At 42.2% G+C, this 27,927-nt stretch overlaps 2 protein-coding genes across 5 annotated transcripts in view; one reads left to right on the top strand and one right to left on the bottom strand.

Annotated features, from left to right (window-relative positions):
- The window catches only part of LOC146560978 (SH3 and PX domain-containing protein 2A-like), a 62,987-nt gene extending 47,934 nt beyond the window's left edge, over positions 1 to 15,053 (top strand). For 3 of the 4 annotated variants that reach the window (XM_085296628.1, XM_085296626.1, XM_085296629.1), the window contains 7 exons: positions 4,997 to 5,110; positions 7,498 to 7,581; positions 10,204 to 10,321; positions 10,411 to 10,739; positions 10,889 to 10,938; positions 11,839 to 11,958; positions 12,114 to 15,053. In XM_085296628.1, the coding sequence (XP_085152754.1) occupies positions 4,997 to 5,110; positions 7,498 to 7,581; positions 10,204 to 10,321; positions 10,411 to 10,739; positions 10,889 to 10,938; positions 11,839 to 11,958; positions 12,114 to 14,042 (2,744 nt within the window). In that variant the 3' untranslated portion in view covers positions 14,043 to 15,053. The remainder of the gene's footprint in view (positions 1 to 4,996; positions 5,111 to 7,497; positions 7,582 to 10,203; positions 10,322 to 10,410; positions 10,740 to 10,888; positions 10,939 to 11,838; positions 11,959 to 12,113) is intronic. The other variant, XM_085296627.1, reaches the window with a different exon arrangement.
- A 3,501-nt stretch (positions 15,054 to 18,554) lies between these two features.
- The window catches only part of LOC146560977 (E3 ubiquitin-protein ligase NEURL1-like), a 34,650-nt gene continuing 25,277 nt past the window's right edge, over positions 18,555 to 27,927 (bottom strand). Inside the window, exons 5-6 of the mRNA XM_085296625.1 lie at positions 22,470 to 22,649; positions 18,555 to 21,864 (exon numbers count right to left, since the gene is read on the bottom strand). Coding sequence (XP_085152751.1) covers positions 21,620 to 21,864; positions 22,470 to 22,649 — 425 coding nt within the window. The 3' untranslated portion in view covers positions 18,555 to 21,619. The remainder of the gene's footprint in view (positions 21,865 to 22,469; positions 22,650 to 27,927) is intronic.

The following is a 27,927-nucleotide window of genomic DNA, read 5'->3' as shown; positions in this document are numbered from 1 at the left end:
CACCTATTCAGTCAAATGGCAGCAGCTTAGTGCACTTTGGTATGTAGACATGATTAAGATTAAGTTCAAACTGTGCATCAGAATGGAGAAGAAAGGTGATATAAGTGGTTTTGAATGTGCCAGATGGGCTGTTCTGAGTATTTCATAAACTACAGATCTACTGGGATCTTCCCACACAACTATTTATAGGATTTAAAGAGAATATATCCAGTGAGCAGCAGTTATCTGGTCAAAAACATCTTACCTAAAATCAGAAGTCAGAGGAGAATGGCCAAATTGCTTTGAGCTGATAGGAAGACAACAGTGACTCAAATAATCACTTGGTAGAACCAAGCTATGCAGAAGAGCTTCTCTGATGCCCAGCATGTTGAATCTTGAAGCAGATCGACTACAACAGCAGCAGATGACCACACCGCTGCCACTCACTTCAGCCTTACTATGGACTCACCAAAATTGAATAATAGAAGACTGAAACAACATTGCCTGGGCCATGAGTGATGAGTCCAGTTGGATTGTACGGTCAGAATTTGATGTAAACAATATGAAAGCATGGATCCATCTGTATAAAAAAAAATGTATAGGAGAGGTTTGAACCAGCTGTGAAATGGAACACTGCCATTGTCTTTATGGGTTGTCCAGACAGCTGTCAGCCATATTGGGTTCCTGTTACCACAACAAAGTGTGTGTGACAGTTTTTTTTCCATCCTTGTCAATCAAGTCTCTCATTGAGAAGCGAGACACAGTCCTAATATATAAATATACATATGTATTTTTAATGTTTTAATATGCAGAGAGGAAACGTTTGGTTTAGCAAAGACTTCAAATGATCTCTTTAGTGTATGAGGGGAGATGATAAATAAAAATCACGTTTACTTTTTTCTTAAAAGCATAAAACTTGATATAGCTGTACAGTGTAACAGAAATTGAGCCTTAAAAAACACAATTACTTGCCATGGCATTCATTTTAGTTTCTAGCATAATAAAATGTGTTTTGCATTCTTGAGGAGTTCTTGAGTGCTTCACAGGTCTCTTCTGTGATTGCAGCAACACCAAACTTAACTTCAGTCAATCTGGTGTGGAATAATTTACAAAGGCAGAATAATAGGTGGAACAAATAACCCACCTAAGAAACACTGGTGCAGCACCTTAAAAGAGCCCTGCATCAAAAAGGACAATGATGGATTCAAACACTTGAAGTGACATCAAATACGCAGTCCCCAAAGATTGGGACTGGATTTGCTCAAGCAATTGGAGACCAGTATGATCAGCTCTGTCTGAATGTAATTTTACATGACACCATTTCCCAACAACAGCCATCTAAGAATCCTGCAACATTCTTGAGATAAACCCAACAGTCCAGCAATCTCTGCGACAATTGCAGGCAAAAAAACCTCAGTTTAAAAGGGAGAAATTTCAGGTCGAAACAGGCACAGAGAAAAAAGAAGAAAGAAAAGAAAATCAAGCCGGACCAACTTTGAACTCTTTTGGCTTTGGATATGCAAGGTTTTCTCTTTGGATGACACAGGGATACAAAATTCACGGTTCGGTTCGGTTCGATACTTTGGTGTCACGGTTCGATATTTTTTCGATACAAAAAAATGTTCATACCTTTTTAATTTGTCATTTATTAAAATTATAAATATATATTTTAACTCAAAAGTACAGTTTTTAAATTTAATGTTGCTGAAACAACAAAATAATAAAAAATAAATAAATAAATCTTTCTCGATCAGAGAGTTTATTACAGAGAAATGGCTCTTTCCAAAATAAAAGCTATACTATACGCTTCTTCTGGGCTATATTCTCAGCAGCATGTGAAACATAGCAGATCCCCATAAGGAGAATCATGTGCTAACGGCTGTCTAAATGACTCGGGTAAAGTTTGTAGCATGCGTGCTTGTTGTTTTTGTCTGCTTCCACTTGTCTTTGCACTAGGATGATGTCGGGGTAAATGTGCAGTCATATTCATTGTGTTCCCACTAGTGCTGTGTGGCGGGGCGTGGCCTGCGGTGCCGTGCAGAGGAGGCGGACGCACCTGCACGGCATCCGCAATCACACCCCGCTGAATTAAATATTGTACTGGGTCCTGTGGTTGGTGTTATGTTGAGCTGGAAGCGGGAGAGCTGCAGCTCTGAGTGCGAATGTACAGCAACCGTGTAGGGATTAATAAAAGCATCAAAATGCCACTGGGTCTGCCGTGGTCGTTTACAGTGGTGCCGAAACCCAGGACGGGAGGCACGGCAGATCCAGGAGTGGGCCAGCAGAGGGAGGACCTGGCGAGAATGGTGGCCGAGCTGGCGGCCACGCAGCAGGAGCAGGCGGCGGTGTGGCGCCGCAGGCGGGAAGAGCTGCAGGACCAGACCGAACGCCACCTGCAGAGGATGGAGAATCTGGCGGCGCTGATCCGGTCCTGCCCGACACCACCGCCACCCCCACCGGCGCTCCCCAATGGCGCTGGAGTGGAGGAGATCCAGTCCGTGCAGGCGCCCGTGCCGGCCCCCAGGTTGCGACCAACTAGCACGCAGCCTGCCACAGCGCCTGTCCCCACACCTCGCGTGGGAGCCGCAGGGGCTCTGCAGGGCCCGGTGCCCGTTCCTGCGCCTCGGAAGAAGGCGGCGGAGCCGGCAGCGGTGGAGGCGGCGCCCGAGGAGCCGCTCCAGCCGGGAGAGACAACAGTGGAGGCGGCGCCCGAGGAGCTGCTCCAGCCGGTAGAGGCAGCGCCGGAGGCGCAGCGAGGGGAGCTGCTCCAGCCGGCAGCGGTGGAGGTGCAGCGTGAGCTGCTCCCACCGGGAGGGGCGGAGAAGCCGCGGGATAAGTCGGTGGTGCACGTGCTAAGGGAGTCCGCGCCACCGAAGCCCGAGGTTAGCGGGGTGAGCAGAGCGGCCTCACCTCCACCAGAGGCCAGTGCCTGCCGGACATCTGCCCAGCCGCCTGCGAGCTGGGGCGCACGACCGTACCAACAGCGCCGCGTCCACCTGCCACGCGGCCGACCTCCGGACCAGCTTCGCCGACGCTGCTGGGTTCGCAGGCGGCCACCTGAACTTACAACTCCCCGTCGCTTGGCCAGGGCCCGGGGGCGCCGACGGTCCGGGCTGATCCCCTCTCCCGCTCTCGGTGGGGGGAGTACGTTCGGCCGGATGGTTCCCCGGCCTCAGTCGGGCGATGGGGGTATGTGGCGGGGCGTGGCCTGCGGTGCCGTGCAGAGGAGGCGGACGCACCTGCACGGCATCCGCAAGCCACGCCCCGCCGAATTAAATATTGTACTGGGTCCTGTGGTTGGTGTTATGTTGAGCTGGAAGCGGGAGAGCTGCAGCTCTGAGTGCGAATGTACAGCAACCGTGTAGGGATTAATAAAAGCATCAAAATGCCACTGGGTCTGCCGTGGTCGTTTACATGCTGTCAGCGTTAATCTCGTAAAAATGACTTTAACATCATAACACGGCAAATCTCTGTTAACGAGTTACCATGGATCGCCCCGTGCGTGGGGCTGGACGGCGTCAACACGTCAACAAGCTAACTGCGCTAACGCACTAGTTCCCACCAATTGAGCATTGCATGGCACATCCGACATACTGTTCACATAAAAACCAAGATAGTTCCAAACGCCAGATCTGAATGAGGGTGGGGGAGGTTCAATTTTGGGTAGCGTTGAAGCAGTTGCAATGAGCTTAGCTTCTGTCTTGCTAGCTTGCGCTGCGCTCAGTGGATCTGCGCTCGACAGTACAGCCTAGACGGAGTAGTCGAATGCAGATCCACTGAGCTCAGCATCATCAGAAGAAAAGTTGATAAGATAAAATAAAAAAAATTGTATTGTTCAATACATATGCGTACCGAACCGAAAGCACTGTATCGAACGGTTCAATATCGATACGAGTATTGTTGCACCCCTAGTATATATGTATGTATCCTACACACCTTGCATGGATAGAAATCCTATGATTACAGCATCTCGGACTGTAATGCATCTGTTTTCTGAACTGCTTATCTGTCTAGGGGATAGACCCTTTCCCAACTTACATTAGATGAGTGGCAGGGTAAACCCTTACCAGCCAATCACAGGACTAACACAACCACACACATTCGCACCTACAGCTAATCTAGCATGCATGTCTTTGAACTGTGGAACATTGTTGAAAGTAGCCAAAGAAAGCCCACATTGTCACAGGAATAACTATTAAATAAAAATGACCAAGGAAATGACCAAGATTATCATCAGGTTCGGTGAGGTGAGTTGGAAGTGCTGATCATTAACAACCTCCCATTGCGCCACCCTGACTGTAATCACTGACTTTCAAAACACAGCTTTGGCTAGGAGATATGATGCAAACCTGGAGTTTATAGCATGCCACTGCTAGTTTTAGGATCCATTTTTAAAATGAGCATTATTTTTTACTTGCTTCTCTCCAACTGAGGCATCTGTCATAAAGATGTAATAGCAATGCTGTCATACCCAGGAGAATGAAGTCAAATCAGCTGCAACCCTGCAAATGGATATCTTGGCTTGTAGGATCACTTCAGCAGTTTCCTGCCCACTGATTTCATGACTGATCCCGATGGAACGTAGGTCAAACAAGACCTCGTCATGGGTTGAGCCACAGCCAAGCAGTGTGTCCTCTGATGTTCTTGGTCCTGCCCTTAGTGATAGATTTCTGTTGGCAACACAATAAAATGCATCATATTCGTGTTCATTTGTAGCTGTGATTGGAGATATTTTATCCAGCTGAGGTTTAATGAGTAAAACAAAGAGGAAGTGATTAACGGGAATGTACAAATGGCATCTGTCTTCTTCTTTCATCTCTCTTTCTGGAGGCTTATTCTGTCTACTTTTTCTGGTGCAAGTCTTATCCAAGGCTCAACTTCATGAGGAAAGTTCAAGAGCAATTGCAGACCTCTGAAAACTGTTGAATTCCTTAAAGTTAACTATAGGCTACGCTGATTTCTTGCTATCCAATTCATTGTTTGAAATGCAATTTACAACCTCTGTATGTTTCCATAGGTTGGTGGTTTGTCAGCACTGCAGAGGAGCAGGGCTGGGTCCCTGCTACCTATCTCAACTCTCACAGTGGCACACGGGATGACTTGGAGCTGGGTGCCTCTAAAGTTGGGGAAGGTAAGTAACTGCAAACGCTTCAGTCTTTGCCCACCCACACACGTTTGCACATGTAAACACAACCTCACCCACTCCACTGTACCCACACACAGAAACCACTTTTGCCCTCAATCCTCAGTCTTTGATCCGTGACAAAATAAAAATAAAAAACCTCACCGCTGCTGGTCTACGCTAACAACTGAGGCTGGGCCGGGTGAGCATGTTACTCTGTCTGCTTGCCATCATAAGCACATCAGAACAGAGTGTAGATTCAGACCTGGGTAAACATCAAGGAGGAGGGCCAAGAGAGACCAGACCTCAATGTTTCAAAGGATGTGCTGTGCAGTGCTGCACTGTACAAGAAAGATACAGTGCAGTATTAAGTGATACGCCCGCCGTGTAGTGTAGCTCATGAAAGAGGCGTGTGTTTTCATTGAATAAAAATGAATATTTCTGGAGTCATGCTCTTTAAATCATGGTTATCGTTAAAGAAAGAAAGCTCTGACATGACTCACGCTATTTCATGTCCGCTTACCATTGAAGATGATGGATGTTAAGTTTCGTGAGCTTACTGGAGCCAGAGAAGGATCCAAAACAGTCGTAACATACACACCTATGAAGAGTTTGGTTTGCCAGAAATGTGAAACTGACGTGTGAAGCTGCAGACAGCATCCAACTGCCTTGATGGCCCTTTCAGATACAGTTATCAAGCCATCTACGAGCGACTAATGCTGTCTCACTCCCCAAGCATTTTCAACGTTAGTGGAGAGAGCACTTTAATCATAGGCCAGAAGAGCTCAATTAGTGTCAGATGCGCAAACTTTGATCATTTTGGCAGGTATTGCAGCAACTGCAGGATATTTGTTAAGATATATGCAACATTGTGTTAGAGAAAACCCAAAAAAACTGGAGGTACGGAAATAATTAAGTTGCATATTACACTTCCAAACAAACATCAAGATTTTCCAGCACTCTGGCCAAACATCTTTTTGCTGCACAACTGGTGTAACAATGGGACTCAGAATCCCTGCGGTGTTGTATATCTTATGACTCAGTGGTGGAAGAAGAGAGTGAACACACAAGGCTAGTCAGTATTAATGTTTTGCATTATGTTAAATAAGTTAAAATGCCCTTTTCTCCTCTCAGAATACAACAAATGGATAACACACAGGCGCATAGCTATATGCAAACCATGCACTCCTATCTCCTTTTTTGGAGTTATCTCTTTACTGAGTTAACCAGTAGGGGGTTTAGGAAGGACAGTCTGTCAGTGTAATTAATGTTTATGTGTCTCATGAGTCTTAGAAATGGCATGAACCTCTTAAAACAACTCTTTATCAGTTCTGCGGTCTTCAGCCGATTGTGCACAACCACATAGTCACTTTGACCCCTCCCCAAGAAAACAACAACATATTTTTCAAAAATTGGTTTTCTGATTCTGATAATGATAGTTGTTGAAAGCTCAGACATCTTCTGATTTGAGTTTACCCACTGATGGAAGCGTAAACAAACCCTCATCCTCCTTGTTTTGGTAGTAGAAAATAAGAGGAAAATAATGATACTGCCAGCACTGACACAAATGATAGTCATGTATTTCTGGGAGTGCAGCTATTTACCTTAGTCCAATATATCTGCCTACCAGTATCACTAAACACATTATTTTTGCTTTGTTTAGCATGTGCAAACAGTAAGGTGTGGAACAATAATGTGTGACTTTATGAAGACGTTTTGTGCCGAATTATTTCTTTCCTCTGAGGAAACTGGTGGGGAAAATAGACTGGCATATAGCCACCAGTAAAATGGCAAACTGATGTACTTTGGTTTTTGTGAACATTAAAGAAGTAAAATAAAATGTATTAACTGGTTAGATGCTGAGTCTTTGTGTAAAGTTTAGCTGCTTTGTGTGTATGATTCAGACTTGAAATCTTTTATAACCAAATGTTTTTACTGTCTCTTTAAAATTTCTATATAAAAAGGATCTTGTTTAATGTCTGAACTGTTGGAATCATTTCCATTTTAGCCATCTTATATTTAAAATACAAGGAAATATGGACCCTTCTAGGTACACATCTCTAACCAGCTCCTTTAAGGCAATATGCATCCCACATGCTCAAACCTAATGGGGGGGGGGGGGGGGGGGGGCTCTGTGATAACAACATGCTAATTACAAGCCACAGAGGAGATGTCTTGGTTTTTAACATTTCTTTTGTAACCTCCATCCACTCATGCTAACTGTCCACCATGTTTTGCGTTGTGGTCGTGTTTTAGTGTCCTCCATGTAGCTAATAATGGATCCATGTCATTTGTGTGTTGTGTGTTTGTGTAACATTTGTGCTTGCTCTTCATGTCTCCGTGTTTGTTTGATCCTTCCTTGTCATCTGGTCGCCGTGTGTGTGTGTGTGTGTCAGTTACTAAGCGACACAAGGCTCATCTGAAGAGGCTGGACCGGAGATGGACGTTGGGGGGTGTCATCAGCAGGCAGCAGAGCCGAGGTGAACTGAGAAACATGCTGCATCGCCTCCCTCCTTCCTTCCCTCCCTTCTCTTTTTGTTACTGTTGTCCTCACCCCATCTCATTTATTGTCTCTTATCACATGACTCAACTTTTATCACATGCACATATTTGTTCAGGCTTGCATTCTGCATTGTCCTCCAGCAAATGCAGTTATCACGAGCCACAATCCACAACTAACCACTAACTGACGTTAATATGAAACGGGCCTGGAAAGCAAAGGTGAAATCAGCAACTTTATATACACTAATTATTGATGCTAAGCTCAAATTATGCTACAAAATTGCTCCGCGTAAGCGTTTTTATTAAAATTATACTCCGCATGCCAAAGCCAATCGTCTCCAAATCACAGAGGAAAAAAAAACAAAAAACTACCCACTCATCTGAAAGTAGTTGCGTAATAGACTTAGGAATGCCTTATGCTGCAGTTTAGAGCCATATTTTACGTTTTATGAGCAAATGAAGCGTGTATGTAGATCTGTAATAAGTGTGTGTTCTGTCAAAGTGTGGTACAAACAGACATTTCTCTCCTGGTTTGCTGCAGATAGCAACCAGTATTGACTGATAAACAAAGAGTCTTATTAATCTTCCACTTAGTTTGCGAGCAAACTTGCACATTCTTACCGCAGCCAGGGGTTTTCTTCACAAGAGATACATTTGGATGGCTGACAGAGGAGCACGGATAGGCTATTGAGTTCAGCCCAAACTTTGCACTTGGCAGTGCATGCTGCTCTCTAGAGTGGAGAGAGAGTAGTTTCCACCCCATGACTGAAATTCAGCTTTGCGTTTTGTTTTGTTTTTTTGCTGACTCCACATGAACACTTTATAACACCGATGCATGTTGTGGTTACTATAACATCTGATTCAGAATTTCCCTTCATTGGATATTGTTGAAGACTGTTTGAAAGAAGTTGGTAAGAGGCAAATGATTTAGCAGCCCCAACACAAAGTGGCCGGAAGAACCAGGGAAAAGGAAAATAAAGCATTCAGAAAATATCCTGTACCCAACGAGTTTGAAAGGACTTACTATCCCACAGCCATTTAAGCTGCCTACACAACCTTGGAAATGGGTGGAGAAAAGGAAAACAGAATAATTTGTTACCACAGTGTTGATTCCTGTGAACCAGCTGAGAAGACGGCATACAGAACAGCACTTTTTTTATGTGCTCCTCTCTTTTTTTATGAGCACACCTCTTCTCCTTGTGTTCCCTGTGTTTAGACAGGAATTGCCATAATGACAGGAAATGATGACTTGGCTCTGGCCCTCGGCCTCATGGGAATGCATAAATCAGCGTGGTGCCTCTGCTTTCTGTTATGTGCTGAGTTAGGAGATACTCCCTGTCGAAAGGACAAGGACACTAGTCCTTAAGACACTAGTTTGACCCATGTGCTGTAGTTTCCCATTGTCATGTTATAGAACTAATTACGTTCTGTCAGTGGAGCTGAAAATGACCACAAGGTTTTTATTCTTGGCTCTATTTGAGTGGAGCTGCATGATTCACAGTTCATAATTATGCTTATGTGATTTATACTGCACTTTTTCACTGCCTGAAACATTTCGTCTCACTTTGGGCAAAAACTTTCTTCTGATTGGCTGTCCCTCTAAAACAGAAGGTTTGAAAGAGGAGGCTTCTGTGCTGAGATGGCCCCGCTTAGTGTATCTGCTTTCACTTATTTTCATACAGAACCAAGACTAAAATATACGTTCACATGCCAATAAAGCATTTTAGAATATTATTTTGCCAACACTGGCTGCAAGCAGAATATTTCTTCAAGGGCTTTGCAATAAATAAATAAAAACTATATTCTTAGATTTAGCTGGAGCTAATAGGAGCTTCATGCAATCTGAGGGGTTAAATCAAGCAGGTCAGTTGTTTTTTTGTTTCGTTTTTTTTAAGTTGGCCTTTCTGTGTGCCTCATTTTCTCTTTCCACAAACTGTTTCTCTGCATTGCTATTAGGATTTGTTTTATCTGAACTTGGGCATTATTCTTCTTACAGAGATATATTCCTTCACTTACATGAAAGCACTGCTATCACGTGTGCATAATCACTGTGTATATTTAGTGCTATTTTAAGCAATGCGAACCTATCCTGCACCACCAGGGTGCCCCACTGCTCCTTATTTGTGCTGGGAATCAGACTGAAACTCATAATCCATTACCAGTGATAATGATGCAAACATTCCAAGTTACAATGGGTTTTATTGCTGTGTGAGACATTGCTAAACAGTTGCTAACACTGCAGCACATCTGTGTACGTTAACGACATGAATTAATTATGTCCTTTAGTTATTTCTTAGGTTGATAAAGACAAATTTATAGACAAATCTCACATGCCATTTGAGCCATACTCACACATCTGCCTGAAAGCACATCCAGTCTGTTTCATCTCACAGGTCTGGTGTATCTCAGGGTAATCTATCATTATATATTGCTTCATAATTTAATGTGTCATCTCATTACTGAAGTGTAGTCATAAAAATACAAGTCTATAAAAAGATTTATAGATTATACAGTTTTCTGTCTTGTTTTTTGTTTCCATTAAATATTTTGTTTTCGGAGATCTCGTTGCTGTCAAAATCTGAACTCATTCTCTTTTGCAGAAGAGAAGTACATAACAGTGCAGCCCTACTCGAGCCAAGGGAAAGATGAAATTGCTTTTGAGAAAGGTGTCACTGTGGAGGTGATTCAGAAGAATCTGGAAGGCTGGTGGTTTATCAGGTACAGTACAGCTCTCCTTACTTGCTTCTGACATTTTTTTTTTTCATTCTACACAATTTTATCATTTTCTCCTCCAACTTACTTCACAGGTACCAAGATAAGGAGGGCTGGGCTCCAGCGTCTTACCTCAAAAAGATGAAGGATGACTTCTCTCCCCGTAAGAAGACTGTGACAGGCCCAGTGGAGATCATAGGAAACATCATGGAGATCAGCAACCTCCTTAACAAGAAAGCTTTAAGTGAGAAGGATGTGCAGACTGAAGGTGTCCCAGAGAGTCCACAGGTCGCCAGGAGGGAGATAAGCTTGCCAATCCCCTGCGCTGACGCCAGCCCTGTTAATGCCCCACAGGATGGAAACAGCAAAGCAGAGCCTGCTTCACCCGCTATAGCCAGAATTGCCCCACATCGGGTAGAAATTGGTTAGTCATGCCCCTGACATTTTTTGTCATAGTGACTTGAATATTTTCAAATGTGGGCAGATATCTTTTGAATCTATGATATATTGACGTAAAGCAAATTCATTAAATGTAACCAAACCATGTGTGATTTTTCTGTTATTTTCTCACAGGTTCTCCCATTCTCAGGCAAAAACCTCCTCCTCGGAGAGATGCAACCCTGGTAAGAGTGATGATATTTCAGTCATCCATCTATCCCTCTATACATGTAATTATTATTTTTGGTTGATAAAGGTCAGAAAGCGTGAAAAAATGGTGTTAATAATAAATGTATACAACTTGTAAGCAATTATGAATGATTTTGATCATTGTTGAAGAACAAACCGGTAAATCTTTACTTAAAAAGACACATCACAGGGAAAATGTTACTGCATTCATCTCTAGGTAATGAGTGTGCACGGGACTTTGTTACTCGTGACTTTTCCTTCATACAGACATTTACCAACATACAACAATGTGTAATTGAAGAAGTATTCACATTGTTTAATTTAATGTCCTGTTCATCTACCAGCATATTTTAATTTTTAAAGATAAAAGTACCCATTCTGATAAAAACAAACAAACAAACAAACAAAAAACTCCAACCCTTATGAAAGTGACACTGATTCAATATGTAAGCACTCTGTAGAGCAGCGGACCCCGACCTTTTATGCGCCACGGACCAGCCATACAACAAAATAAAACAGTCCCGGTACCAAAAAAAGGAGATTTATTCATAACACACGGGAAAAGACCCAGGAAAACCGTGTTAACGATAAAAACAATAAAAAATACCGATATAAAGCCCTGAAAACCATAAATTTGACACCCGAGCCTCAACTCTGTTACCAAACGACTCACGGACCGGTACCAGTCCGTGGCCCGGGGGTTGGGGACTGCTGCTGTCGAGGATAATGTGTACTGCTGGAAACACTGTATTATTTATTATTATTATACATTTAAATTAAGTGGAGAAAAAAACTACTATTAGCGTCTTATATGTAGGGGTTTGAATATAAACTAGAAATGAAATTTTTTAATCACTGACAATAACTCTAATAGAACCCATTTTGTATTCATGTAGGGATTTCAGTTGCCCTCTCCTCCAGAGCCCCCTACAGTTGAAGCAGAGTATTACACCATTGCAGATTTCCAGTCCTGTATATCTGATGGCATCAGTTTCAACGGAGGACAAAAAGCTGAGGTAAGCGCTCTTTATTTTAAGGCACAAGATTACCACAAACATCAGTCACATATCTCTTGCTCAATAGCTCAATAACACCTCTGAAATTAAAATGTGTAAAATGGCTTCAAATAAAGACAAAATATACTTTTTTTTTCTTTGGAAATGTGTTTTAGGTCATTGAGAAAAACTCTGGTGGCTGGTGGTATGTCCAGATAGGAGAAAAGGAGGGGTGGGCTCCCTGCTCCTACATTGACAAACGTAAAAAACCCAACCTGAATCGTAGAACAAGCACTTTGTGCCGCCCAAAAATTCCACCTCCAGCTCCACCTGTCAAGAAACAGGACTCGGTGGAGACTGCACCCCCCAGCAGCCCTGGGTCTGAGGCCCCAGAATCTCCTGTGTCTCCTGGTAAGCCTGTCTATGAAGAGCCAGAATATGATGTCCCTGCCATTGGCGATCTGGACCTGGAGTCTGAGTTTGAGTTTCTGAGAGGAGAAAGTTCCTTGGTTGATGGAAAGAATGAGGACACTTCCTCAGAGAAGGGCTCTCACATGTCTTCAAAGCCTTCACCAGCCTCATCACTCCACAGTGCCTCCTTCAAGATGGGTGAGTCATTTGAAGATGGCCACGAGGCAGAGGGAGAGGCCGAAGGTGAGGAAGAATGTATCTATGAGAATGATGGCTTTCGACCATTCAGGGAGACCCCAGAGAGGCAGTGCAGCAGGGACTCCAATTCCTCCAAGACAAATGTCTTGTCACAAACTGACAAGACTGCACACCCAACATCTGGTGGACGGAAACCTGCAGGTAATAAGCTCAAGATTGACTTGAATGGGAGCTCATTTTCAACCAAAACTGATGAGGCATCCAGTCCAAAATCTGCCTCCACTGAGTCCACCCCAGATCTATCTAGACCTAAGAAAGACCAGGAGGAAAGCAAGCCATCCTCATCCACCAAATCTTCCTCTAAGCTAAGGCCAGTGGTGAGGCCCAAACCACAGCTAGCAAAGAGTTCCAGTGCAGAGAAGATGGACATCAGCACATTAAGAAGGCAATTACGGCCAACGGGACAGCTGAAGAATGGTACCAAAGCTAAAGGTGAGGACTTGGAGACTGCTTCAGTTATCTCCTCTGAGGACTCCTTCTCATCTCAGAGCACATCAGATCTCTCCTCCATCTATTCTAAAGGCAGCCGAGGAGACTCTGACCTGGAAGGTTGTAGCCTGTACCGCACCACAGACCCGTACGAGAAAGTCCAAGAGTCTGAGCTTAGCTTTCCTGGTGGAGTGGAGGTGGAGGTGCTGGAGAAGCAGGAAAGTGGCTGGTGGTATATTCGCTGGGGAGATGCAGAGGGTTGGGCTCCAACTTATTACCTGGAACCTGTCAGGCCACAGGATGACACGGCAGGATCCGAATCCGATGGCACTCCGACTAAACCTGGAAGCCTTAGCAAGTCCAACAGTCTGGAGAAGAATGAACAAAGGGTGCGCGCATTGAATAATATTAACCAAAACCTAAAGAAGGTCACTCCACCCATCCCCTCCAAGCCTCCAGGTGGTCTCTCCAAACCTACGGGTTTGTTTGGCGCGTTCAAGCAGAACAGCATCAAGCAGCAGCAGGTTGTCAGACCGCAATCTGTCTTCATCTCAGCCCCCATCAGAGACGGTCCCAGCCCTGTTGGCTCTCTCAGGAGAAATGAGTCTCTCAACTCAACAGATCACCCACGCGCCAGCCCCACAGTGCGGCGCAATGCCTCCTTTGGCACTGTGCCACGCAGTTTGGCACCAAATAACATAGCACTGCCAAGCAGGAACAGATCTGGTACTGGCAGCTCTGAATCCCTTGGTGTCAGCTCTCAGAAGAATGCCCTTCCTGTATCTACAGTGAAACCCAAGCCCCACATCATCCATAACAACCTCAGAGAGGTTTACATCTCCATAGCAGACTACCCCGGTGATGAGGAGACGATGGGATTTCCTGAGGGGACGAGTCTGGAGGTTCTTGAAAAAAACCCCAATGGGTGGTGGTACTGCAAAGTTCTGGACAATGGCAGACCAAGGAAAGGATGGGTGCCCTCAAATTACCTCGAGAAAAAGCACTAGCACTCGTGTATGGAGCTGGCAGAACTCTGGACATGCGTGTAAAGACTACTCTAACAGACTTATTTTGTAAAAAAAAAAAAAAAAAAAAGCTAACTCCCGGACATTAAATCCGGATTGAATTCCGGTACCTTTGCCAAAGCGAGCACCCCCATCAAATTTTAACTTTGTAATGAAACAATGCATCTGGTAATATGAATCTACATGATAGAGTGCCTAAGACTTTGCATCAGGAACAATATATCGGGACTTAACCACAACCAAAGACAACACCAGAGAGTGGAAGAGTGAGTTAACGATATTCTCCAGTGGTTACCTTTAACTTGAAATAAGACGTCATTTTGTGTCTGCTCCTCGAACCCCTTTCTGTTAGTTTTTAACATAATTTTATTAAACACATTTTAAGAACTTAAAGCTTACTGCATGTTTGAAATGATTCATTATACTGACGATGCCTTGAGCTGTTGAAATTAAACCTTTTTTTAATTGTTATTTTTTACAGTATTTCCTAAAGAAAATCTCTGTTGTTGCCAAAGCTGCTTTGTGTTAGTAAAATTTTGGTGCTGCATGTTTTTTTTATATCTCTTTATACTGTATGTCACCTTCATGTGAAATATTTTATCCATTTAATTATGTAATTTTGTCCTCATGAAATAATTTGCAAGCATTTTCTCTCCCTTAAAGTTCAAAACAGTTACAGCAGAGCTCCCTTAACTTTTTTTTTTAATTTCAGAGGCAAAAGCTCAGTGAAAATGTTGTAAATTCATTACTTAATAATTATGTTAATACATGTTTTATTATTACAAAGGCAAAAGTCATTTAAACCTTTCTAAAATGAACTGCTCTATTAATTATAATAACATTTTGAATTTCTGCTGGGCAGTAAATTTGACAGTATTCCTTTTTTGGGGGGACGCTCACCTTCTCACTTTTGTTTGATGTTAACTGTTTGATCAGTGATGATAACTAAAGTGCCAAAAGAATTACTTTAATAAATGCACTTTTGAACATTCATTTGTTCTTTCATCTGTTTTTTTAAATTTAATTTAATTTTAAAATTTTACCTGTACTTGCTGTTTTCCTACTTCCATGGTTCCCAACATACATATAAAAAGAACATGGCAGCATGGAACTATTTTCTTTGGACGGATGAAACTAAACATATCAACACAAACACCTCATACCAATTGCCAATTATGGTGGTGGAGGGGAAATGAGTTGGTTTATTTTGCTGCCATAGGACCCAGGCACCTGATCCCTGAGTCTATTGTGAACTCCTCTGAATACCAAAGTATTCTAGAGTCAAATGTGATGCCAAGCTTGGCCAAAATTGAGTCATAAACAGGACAGTTTACTTTTTTCAGCCATTCTGTTGTAGAATGGAAAGAAAAGAAAAGAATCAAGATGTTGCAGTGGACCTTTCAAAGTCCAGACCAGAATTTAAATAAAATTATATGCTGGGACATATATAAATGTTTCAAAGAACTAAAGAAGGGTGGGCCAAATTTGTTCATCAGCACTTTGAAAGATTGCTAAACTCATACATAAAAAGGATCCTTTCAAGTTATTGCTGCTAAAAACTGTTCTAAAGTTCTTTGAAAACGGTCTTTTTCACAAAACTGCATTATTGAACAGCATTAATTATGTAAAATGGGATGTACATATAGAATTCTGATACTCCTTAAATGCTGCTAAAATGCTTCATTTTTAATATTTTCTGTCTCATTTTTTTAGGACCTATCAAGGAAGAAAAAATAACGAGTCATCTTTCACACATTTAAAAAACTGATATTGTTGTAAAAGTGATAAACCAAAATGAGATTATTCCTGTCTGCGTTGCAGGTGTGTTTAGGGGCACTTCTTTATTGTGAGTGAATGTGATCATTATCATCTGAGCAGATTGAGAGCTAGAAGGGCACACTAAGAGGACATCCTCTCCCAAGGCCAATACCTTGTTTCACAAAAGCATTTTGATTCGGCACCCACTCACAAAAGTTTTTTTCTCTTAATACAGCTCTCCACCAAGTTTCATGAAATTCTGGTGGGTAGTTTTTTTTGTATAATCCTGTTAACAGTTGACAGAAAGTATGATGAAATTCATTACCAGCCATAATCACTGGCAATAGGATACCCCTCAGTTCTCTTTCCACCTTTAACTTTGTAAAAGATCTCAGTATTGGATGTGTTTATATCTAGTTTCATTCCACATCTGCATATATCTATAGCTCTAATACAGCTCAAGTGTTTTACCAGCCAGATGATTTCATTCAAATAAATTAGATCATCCTGGGCTGCTTAGGATTCCATTCATTTCTAATTGACAGCAGCACTGCTTTAGGAGAACCTGCACGTTTGACATTGGCTTTCATTCTGCGGTTGCTGAGCGACTTAATTTAGCATCAACTCGCAAAGCAAACGTTAAAGTTACCAGTCTGGAGACGTATAATATGATCGCCTTCAGCTGCAATCAGAGAAACACCAAATCATATGTCCATCCCACTGTTGAGACTCGTGCAGTCATTGGCTTGGAACTAATTGTGGATGTCCATTCATCATCTTTATAACAAGTTAAATGTGCACAATTGCATGCAGGTTTATTTACATGCATGCAATCGTGGCTCAAGAGTTGGGAGGTCGCCTTGTAATCGGAAGGTTGCCGGTTCGAGCCCCGGCTTGGACAGTCTCGATCGTTGTGTCCTTGGGCAAGACACTTCACTGTTGCCTACTGGTGGTGGTCAGAGGGCGCCAGTGTCCGGCAACCTCGCCTCTGTCAGTGCGCCCCAGGGTGTCTGTGGCTACACTGTAGCTTGCCATCACCAGTGTGTGAATGTGTGGGTGGATGACTGGATGTGTAAAGCGCTTTGGGGTCCTTAGGGACTAGTAAATATACAAACACAGGCCATTTACTTGTGAATGCAAATGATGAATCACATGGGTAAGACAGGGAGAAGAAGGGAATGCATTACACCATCGGGGACTTCAAATTTAAAAGCGATGTGTCCCTCATTGTGTCACCACAAGTATCTGAAAACTAGCTGATAGTTTATGATGATGAAATATGGAAAATGTGATTTATAGCACCTGGAAAGAAAATATTTGATTAACTATATATATGTAATGATTAAAGAATGGTACTAGAATCTATATTTATGGCCAATGGTCAAAATTGATTCTATAAAATGAGATTCTTGTCAACCTACTGCCATTACTATTTATAAAAAATGGACTTGCCATGTATTGACTGAGTTTTTGAATGAAATATTTGTTTTTTTCAAAATGCACTGAAAGCTTTTTAAATCATACTGTCTGTGTTTTCTGCCCGGTGCATAAGATGCTGGACATGTTTCTGGCCACTGGATGGCAGCAGTACTCAGCATCTTGGTGCAGACAAAGCACTGCATCACTGTGACCTTCACCTGTGCCTTCATCAGCTCAATAATTACTGTAAGGCTGAAAGGACTCATTTGATATCAGGGACTTTAAAACAAAAAAATTGCAGTTTTTAAATAACACTTTTTAAGAGTCTGTCCCTCGATGCCACCAATCTGACTGAGGAAAAGACTTTTACATCACACTGAATACCAAAAGCTGCTTAGTGCCTCGGCTACAGCAGAGGAACAAACACAAACTCAGACTGTCTGATGTGTAGTTAAAATTCAAAATCGATAGTGCCTTGCCTTCTTGGAATACAAATTTAATACATTAATACAAGTTGATAGTTTGCGCGTTTGACCAAACAGCTGTCTAGAAGAGATACCATAACACAGCTCAAACACGTCTGGCAAGCCCTTAAGCCTTCACAAGGCCCACAGCCAGGTTCACTGAGAGGTCTGAGTGGAAAGTCTGTGTGTACACAGACACCAGCGAGATGTACTGTATTCATGTCACTTTCACAGTCCCTGGTTGTGTATTTCCCTCTCACCTCTGAACACACTGCTGCCTGTTTCATGTCCGAACGTCGCAGGCTGTATTTGTGCCTATTGGAGTGCAGCTTAAAACCTTGCTGCATTAGAGCCAGGCCTGCAGGGTAGTAAATAACAGATGATGTTCACTCTGTCCAGGTCTACATACCACAACTCTAAACAGTTTCCCTGTGAGTTATAGCCGTTTACTAAAAGCCATTGCCTTTGTTATTCATATAGTATATGGTGGGATGTTAGTCAAGTATACTACTGCAGAGAATGTTTGTGTTGGGCGCCTTTTTAGTTCTCGAGCTATTGCCTAATTTGAATTTTCATGTACAAGAGGTAAATCTCCCACAAATGAAACATTTGTATAATGTATATTTTGGGAAAAGGTAATGGCGCTAATGCACTTTCATTCCCCGTCTGTGCAAGATTGACTTCTTTTTTCCTGCTGTGCATAAAACAGAGAAAGCACCCCGGCAGTTAAATGGAAATGGTCAGTTTTCACTCTTTATTGTATCGAAAGAATTGCTCTGTGTGCTCTTTTCTTTTCTTTTTTTTTTTTGGTCATGTTATACAGTCATCGGAAATAACAGACAAAGAGGAAAACCAGTGATTTAAATTTTATTTAACAAACAGAACATAATTAGCGAATTCAGAAACCACAAAGTAGCCCAGAAAACCAAAATAAAGAGACAATTTTCTTGTCCAAAAATACACAATGCCCATCTTCACGTACTGCCTCATTCGGATTAGTTTGGTCACGTTTGGGGGGAAAAAAAGAAGCTCTCGGAATCAACAGAACTACTCACAGGCCACAACACGGTTTAAATACGCTCAATTAGGAGAAATATAAATTACCAAAAGGTAAAGCTAAACAATTCCAACTTTACATTTGATTTTCTCTTATTTGGCCTTTTGGGAAACTGATGAATAGAGTGATACCACTCTCTTATCTGTCTGGAGATGCCTTTCTACAGAGTCGGGTGAGCTGCAACAAGTACCTCCAAAAATATCACACGGCTGCAATCAAAGTGTACAAATTACACCATTCACCACTTTTCCAGAGGATGTGTGACAGATTTGGCTGCACTATTATTTGGCAGGGACGAGTTGGCAGGCAAACAGCGAAGCCTTCGGGGTGTTTGTTCAGGTAGGCCACGGTTTGACGTGGTGTGGCAAACTTGTAAGCAAACAGTTGCTTTTTTAAATATCCATCAGTCGTGAAGTAGCATTATCATCTGGTTCTCAGTTTCTCTAACTTTTAGAGAAAGTAATATTTGATTTTCTAGCTCCATGAAGAGCAACAGACTGAGATGACATTCCCAAAAGTCGAATGTTTCTCTCTGAAATCCTGGAAATGCTCAAGCGAAATACAAAAATGTAGTTAAATAGAGTGCTTGACTTAATGTACGTACCATGCAACCACTGGAGAGCGTAACGGATCATCTCATCTGAATCTTCACCGCAAAATGTATAAGCATTTCCCAAAATGTCAAACTATTTCTTTCAGTGAAAATCAGCTGACACATCCGCAGGGGCCTTTCAGGGAAATAAAAGTTTCCTTTTGTCTTTGTCTGCTAACCATAAAATAAACAATGTTCTTACTTTTTGGACACTACACCCACACATACGAAAGAAACAGTGATAATTTCTTATTGTAGCACTGAAAAATAAATAAACCTCATAATGTACAGTTAATATTACACTCATCAATACCATTTCATCCATTTCAAATGTTCAGCAATGCTGGATTTCTGCTAGGTAATATTTGGTCAGGAAGGAAAACGAACCCAGGTAGAAATGTACACTGTGAGCATCTCTCAACGCTCACAACTAATTTCCAGTATTGTACACTGTAGTGACACAAACATTTCATTAGTAGCAGTGAATAAAAAGCACACGCTGATATTAAGCACATTGATGCGTTTGCTTCCAATCTTTTTGTGCTTCCACCTGTGGCTCAAAGATAAAAAAGGACCTTGGCATCCCTCTAGGTTTTCACAGTGAGGAGCCTAACTTTGTCCAAGCTTCTCTTTATTAAAAGGCACACTAGAAAACTTAGCTGTCCTTCAAATGATCCACACAGTAACTGCCAATTTTCCCCCACAAGACGACAAGCTCGAAAAGAAATCAGCACTTACTACTTTAAAGATGAGCAATGTTTCAGCGAGGCCAGAGTAACACCTGAACATATCTTGTGTTTCTTAACATTTCAAAGCAGTACATAATGCAAGAGATTAGTCAAGTGAAAGTGTCCTTGGAGTTTGCTTTTATCGATGGAGAGCAGCACTCAGAAACTGATATGCAAATGACATTTTTTACACAAATGTCCCACAATAACAAGCTACATCCTTGCCGCTGATGACAAACTTGCGATTTGTTTTAAATTTCCAATCCGCTCAAGGACACATAAATATGTCATAACTGAAAGCAATTATTCACGTTGAGATTCAATGCATGAAAGAGAGGGGCGTAACCTGAAGTAAGAGGAGCCATCTGTAACTTATGTGGGATTTCGTATTCCCTGATTCTTTCAGGGATGAAGAGGTTGATTCATCATCTTCATGTGCTCTTTCAGCATTTTAAAATGCTTCCCTGCCCACCACTGTTTATTTGGATGACGTTTGTGCAATTATAGCATCCAGCAGGCTTTAGCAACCAGCCAGAGATGGTGTGAACGGCTGCCAAGAAGCAGGACATGCAATCCACGCAAGTCCCTCATTTTACAGGCTTTCTAAAGTTGTATCTGGTACGTCTGCGTGAACATTTTCTTTACCCTGACATGCAGCAAAGACGCTTCTTTCTTCCCTGTCTCCATCCCAAACGTACAACATCCTCTCGCCTCCTTCCTCCTCCTCCTCACTGATTTACATGCTCATTCACCGCCAGCATGACCTTCTGCGGTGACAACATTCACACTTTTTTACCCTTTGCGCAATCTTGCTTTGGCTGACATTCACAGAAGCACAGCAGGTGCTGAGATATTCAGCAGAACACTTCATTTATAACCCAACAGAGCTCCCTTTCCGGCTTTTCTTCACCCTGTAGGGTCAGACATTTCTTTGTGTTTTATTGCTAGAGAAGCACTTTCACCACAAACACACCACACTCGCCACATTCTTTCTCTGTCTTTCTACTCATTCCTCACCGCGATCTGATCTTGCCATGAGCTTCTACTTAAAAACCCCCCCAAAAAACACTTTAACCAAGGCGGCCTGAAAAACTGCAACGGAGCAGCTGGTGAAACCACCGATTTATTTCTCCACTCCTCTGGACAATTTTAATTCTCATAAAACTAGCCAGCAGTGATGCTATCACCAGCAGACTGATGAGCTACTGTGGCAAAGTAGGACAGATGCCTCTTCAGATTACTTCTTCTCTTCAGTGGAAGTAGGTCAAGGTGTGTTGTTGTTGTGCTGTTACTACACAAAAATGTGTCTCCGTTGATCACACTGTACGTTTGGATTGATCTCTGATGAATCTCAGTGGACCAACTGTTAGCTTGCTAAGGATGTGCATTAGACATGATATAATTAAAACGCTTTAATGGTGGAGTTTAAAGTACCTGAGCCAGACTGCACACGCAAACGATCAAGGCTTGTGCCGTGTCTTTACAAAGTCTCACATGGCTTTGACAATGTGCCGAGCTGAACCTGACATCGCCTATCGAGCCTACGTGCTCCGGTAGGTCTTGATGATATCTTTGATTGTCCTCCTGCAAATGGGGCAGCACGCGTTCGCCATCTTCTTGAGTTTGAGACCGCAGGCGTAGCAGAGACACATGTGCCCACAGGCGTAGAGGACCGTGTCCACTGCATTCTCATAGCAGATGGTGCATTCATCACTCCATGAGCTGGAACAGGATGGGAAGGTGGGGGACTCTGGATGGTTAGAGAATGGAGAGCTTGGGGTTGTACCTGGGGTGACAAAAGAAAGCCATTAGAGATATGAGAGTCTGAAGGTGAGGCAGAAAAACGGAAGAAACCTTCCAGGTAGTTCACCCAGACAGATTCAGCTCTGCTCAATCCGACGTACCCTACATCCAACGCATCTTTTATTTTACCTGTCAGCACTATTCCCCTATTTTTCCTGCTAATGAAGCTTCAGGACAACTTTGTGCAAGAATAACTGAGTGCGCACTCCAATCATCACTCCTGTTTTGCTGTCATACTGCCGGCAGCTTGGGACGGTAGTGATGTCAAGGATCGCTGCTTCACATCACCAAGGTAAATATTTGCTTCATGCACTGACGTGCTCATCGCGACTTGACGTCTTGGTGCTGTTCAGTCAGCGTTTGCGTGCTGCTGGCTGTTTCACTGCTCTGTTGCACCTCTGCATTTTAATAAATGTAAATTTCATAAACATTTTCTTTTTATAAACACAATGGAAAATCTGGAAAAAACAAGGCATGTGGAAATACTTGAATCGGAGACCATGACATGGCTTGTAAAGATGTCACGAAACTTCTCCGAAAAGATACGCAAAGAAAGGAAAGAAAAAAACCCAAAACGCTTGGACAAACCTGTTGAGGAGGAAAAAAGCGTGTGGTAGTTGGAGTTGAGACTTGAATTGAGGTTGATATTCAAAGGAGTGTTGAGGTTGGACTCAGAGTTGCCACTGCAAAGCATTGTGGGTGTGTTTGGTGTAAATGATGGAGAGCTGGGCACCGATGGGCCTCGCAGGTCTGGGTGCTGAGATGAGCCTGGGGATAGAGAGGAAACGATACCTTTATAGAAGTATTCAAAAGTGCCAAAGTTTCACATGCAAAGATTAAACATTTCACTTTTCAATCGTCCGCATCTTTGAGAGTCAGGGCTGATAATTAGCTAATGTAGGAGGTTTGATGTCTTGTTACATCTCTGTCGCTATCTCAGCCTGTCATTCTCTCCCTTACACGTACGTCAAATATTCTCTATCACCAAGCAGATGACTTATGAGTCTACAGTGTGTGTGTAGGCGTGTGAGTGAGTCAGGAGCCTATGAATTGATGTAATCTCCCCTCACCCTACTTTTCCTTCTTCCTTCACGAGCCCACAATACCTCCGGGTAGGGTACAAAAAAAACCCCTCTCTACAGACGCTCTCTTGTGCGTCCCATGTGATGTGTCCCCATCCGCAACCGATAACTACAGGCTCTGGCGTCATACTGGCACTTCATCTCTCCTCACAGAAGAGCGTACCAACCCCGATTTCATAGAAAGACAAAATCTGATCAAGTCTGCCTGGCAGTGATGTAGCATTGTTGTTTTACATTGAAATACTGCTACACAGTTGGTTTGGTCACTTACTTGGCGCCACCACGCTTCCATGTGTCAAATTATCTAATGTCAGTGGTTTTCATTCAATTCCACTATTTGCTTATCCAAATTTTCTTACAATACAATGTGGAGTGGAGAACAAGAAAAAAAACGAAGAACCACAGATGGTGGGAAAATGCAGGAAAAAAGCAAAACGCTGTAAATTCACAAAAAAAGGAAGGGAAAACGTTAATAGGGTTTGTAAAATGTATACAGTTTGTTGCGTAACTGTAGCTACGTGCCCCTATTCGCTGCCCTGAACTCTGATGCCTTTTCCTTGGACCACTTGAACCGCTTGCAGTTCAGTTTCAGCTTATGTAAACAAGTCATAGTAGCTTTTTAATCATGCAACCACCAGTGTGTTTGTGTGAAAGAAAGAAGAAAAAAAAAAAAATCAGTAGATGGAGCAAAGTCTGCATGAACACACTGCTTCTGGTTATGCGTGCTTAAACGTTCCCTAATTTGCTTGCATTTAAGGTCAGCGCTGGGACTGATGATCGCAGCACTTTGCTGAGACACACTCTTCTCAGAGTCATCTGTTTATTTATTCCTAAAGTTATTATATATTTTAAAGTGAGAGGACGTATGCATACAGTAGCATTTAAACGGTACTCCATTAAGCGCTTATGTGGCAGCTCTGAGTTAATGTGTTGGTGAACTCCAATAAGGCCAAATGGATAACCTTCTTGTCTATTCATGTACCCTTCTGTCTTCTCTTGTATTATGCATTCATGGCTGGCTGTGAGATCGTGAGTATGTGTGTCTTTGGTTGTGCTGGCAGTGCAGGAGACTTATTTGTGGTTGAGCATGTGTATAGTGGCTTTCAACACTTGTTTATTTACACATCAAGCAATTATGGATGAACATTAGCATTCCTCCACCAAACCCAAGTTTGATATTCGCTCTCCTTTTAGCCCTGTTTTACCCCCCACTTAACTCCTCCATTCATCCAGTACTGCATATTTTCTTTTAGCAACTAGCTTATGTGCTAGTACAGTGAACTCACTGCCATGCTAAACGTGTTTTCCTGGTGTCAGGTGTGAGGGAAACTCATTTTTTAACTGTGTTTTTGTCCCCATAAATTTTGCTAAAGGTTGACTAAATATTATTCTTTTTTACCACCATACCCCAAAATCCAATCAATTATGAGTCAGCTCTAGTTACTGCAATGCAGCCATGGGTTTTATACTAACGATGGATGTCATACCAGCATTTAAAAGAAAACAAACAAGCAAGACATAAGGAGGTGGAGGAGGAAAGGCAGCCAAATCATAAAACATACCCTGCTTTGTCTTCTATTTTACTCTAAATGGGACCATAATTTAGAAAATGAACATCATGTAGTATTAAAGAAGACCTGAATCTAGTGATTGAGACCACAGACTCACTGGAAAAGTATTTGATGAGATCATGAAATTAGTAGTAGGGTCATTTTCTCGTACTATCAGATTTCATTTGGGAACCAAAGAAGCGACCTTCTGCTGGCCATCTGAAAGATTGCTAGATTTTGATATTCTGTTTTGACAGCAAATAGAAAAATGCTGCAAAAGCACACACAACCCCCCCCCCCCCCCCAAAACAATAGAAGTGGAACATAACTCACAAAACAAAATAGGAATTCTTTTGGGGCGACAATAACGTGAAGCAACAGCTGCAGAAGTGACGAACTAGCAGTAAACAGCTAATAGCAACATGTATCTACAGGATTATATGAATAATGCACTTGCATCTACTTCTCCATCATAACACTGATGAACCGTTTGCTTCCTTTAAGCGTGTCTCAATGCAGTCCTTCACTTGCTTTGGTTTCTCTCACTTCTGCAGCTGTTCTATCACGTTAGCTTCTCTGTGTTTTGTGAGATTTTTTTTTCTAACCAAGAACACGTTAATAGGGTTTGTAAAATGTATACAGTTTGTTGCATAACTGTAGCTACGTGACCCGATTTGCTGCACTGAACTCTGATGCCTTTTCCTTGGACCACTTGAACCGCTTGCAGTTCAGTTTCAGCTTATGTAAACAAGTCATAGTAGCTTTTTAATCATGCAACCACCAGTGTGTTTGTGTGAAAGAAAGAAGAAAAAAAAAATCAGTAGATGGAGCAAAGTCTGCATGAACACACTGCTTCTGGTTATGCGTGCTTAAACGTTCCCTAATTTACTTGCATTTAAGGTCAGCGCTGGGACTGATGATCGCAGCACTTTGCTGAGACACACTCTTCTCAGAGTCATCTGTTTATTTATTCATAAAGTTATACATTTTAAAGTGAGAGGATGTATGCATACAGTAGCATTTAAACGGCACTCCATTAAGCGCTTATGTGGCAGCTCTGAGTTAATGTGTTGGTGAACTTCTGGTGTGTTTTGCCCAGAGACAGTGCTCCTGACTGGACAGTTTTTTTGTGAACACTAGAGTCCATCTGGGGCAAACATCTATATAACATTAAGTCACTTAAATCACCTTTTCTCTCAATTCTGACGCTCAGTTTGAATTTCAGCAGGTTATCTCGACCATGTCTATATGTCTGAATGTGTTTGGTTGCTGATGTGCGATTGGCTGATACACAAGCAGCTGAACAGGTGTACTTAACAAAGTGGCCGGTGACTGTACAGTCTATTCATAGCCAACGCATTAAGCTCCACAAGCAACACCAAGTGGCATGATACAAGCTGTCCTGTCCTACTGGTGAAGGATTTTGGAGCTGTCTGCAAGAATACCTGCAGAGTTTTCTTGCATCAACTACATTTTTTGATATTGTGATTGATCAAAATTAACATAAATATGTAAGGCACAAATTTTAAAAGATGCCAGTTCAGCAGCTAATTCTGAGTAACTGCCATCTAAAACAGAGTGCTAAAAAATAAGTAGCATTAGTATTAAAAAATACATTTTTTAATACTAATGCTATTACTATAGATCACAACTTTATAACAAATGGTTCATTTAAACCCTAATTTAAGAAGAGGTTACTTGCTGTGGGGAGCACAACCACAAAAATGAACTGAAAGAAGCTGGAAGCTCTGTGGTCAGAGTTAGGTGATAATTCTCTGCCGAATCTTTCTTGAAAATATTAATAAATTACAGCTCATATATGTATTAATCACATTTACAACTGAAATTAGCATGTAATTACACGAGTAGACCCTTAGACCGACCCATGAAAAGATCAAATCACTGTTTCTGAGATAACATGGACAAAATGACCACGTGAGAGCAACAGTCTCCCATCTGTTCCGCTTCACGGGCTTGACAACACCCAGCCACGACAAACTGTCACTTGCCTCACTGGCTAGATGTTTCCATGGCAACTCATGGCGTGCGGGATGCTGCGAGTGGGTGAGCAGAGACGTCACAAATGCACTCCCCACAGCTGGAGTGGGTAATGACTCGAAGAATGCTCATACCCCCAAAGAATCAGGATGGGAGGGAGAAAGAGGAAGAAAAAGGCAGAAGGAAAAGAGGAAGTACAGAGATGACTCGAGGACCAGTGTGACAGGAACTGGCTGTGGGTGGAAAACCCAGCATTGCAATTCTCCATGCAATTACATTTTAATAATGCATATGGAGGGCATCATGAGGAGCGATCACAGGCACCCTCCTGATACATAATGCTGACTGCTGGGAGCCCACGCAAGACAGAAATAACCTCTTCAGTTCCTGGTCTGACTGACTACATGAAAGGAGAGAGAGCAGAGAATCCACAGATGAATTATTATAGAAAAAAAAAACTAACCAACCAGAGTATTTTGACCCTCTTTTTCATCTCAAATGTTAGATTTTCTATGAAAAGATGTCTATCGTGTAATTCTGAGCTGTAAGAAAACTGTTCTCTATCAAGACTTAATCTGCGATGAAGATAAACAGATCACAAGCACTCACTCATGATTCCTGCCTGCTGTGATATTTTACCAATACAGGCAAATAAACTATGTCCAAGCTCCAGCTTATAAAAATCCTTAAAGTGCAGGAGACTTACCACTGAGGAAATCAAAATAAATATTTCAATCTTAACCTCGTTCTGCACAAAATGAGGGCAGATGCTGAATGTCAAATGACCTAGAAAAATAACCTTTTACTGACACGAGGGCCTTCAATTTTCCACCTACAGTAAACCCTGTTTTGAAACTCTCCCAAAGAGATTCAAATATGTACAGAGTAGACTGATTACATGTTCTGAAGAGTTGAACAATCAAGTGATCTGTAGCTCTTGGACAGAGCCTGAAGGCAAATCAATTTCCTCAAAGCTCCCTGAAAAGAAATCTGTTTTTACTCAGTCATAATCACTACAGCATTTACATATAACCCATATCATTTCATTTCCAACCAAGAAATTATTTTGGAGAGCGCAATTATCTGTTCCTACTTTTTTTCATTCTGAGTCCTGAACTGTGTACGCACACCCACACTTTTAGTTCAGAGTACCTTGAGGTAACGTCACGTTACCACTGTGTGAAATCTGCTGGAATCAAACCCAGCTGATACGAATTCTGTTCATCCGACGGTACAAAGTTAACATTCACGGGCAAATCGTGGGGGTTGGATGTAAATTCCAAAAGCGATATATGAGTTGATAAAAAGGCAGAGAGCAGCCCCAGACAACAGAGGAGGGAGAAACTATTTCATGACTTGACTGAGTGGGAATTCAGCTTCCAAAGGTCATTCCACGATCACGCACTCAGTTAAGAA

The sequence above is a fragment of the Mchenga conophoros genome, linkage group LG13 (genome assembly GCF_057382185.1).
Source record: "Mchenga conophoros isolate Kocher_MC1m ecotype Shallow Benthic linkage group LG13, M_conophoros_male_GT1.1, whole genome shotgun sequence".
NCBI classification, from domain to species: Eukaryota; Metazoa; Chordata; class Actinopteri; order Cichliformes; family Cichlidae; genus Mchenga; species Mchenga conophoros.
The sequence above is the reverse complement of the archived record's forward strand: the minus strand, read 5'-3'. Positions and strand labels throughout refer to the sequence as shown.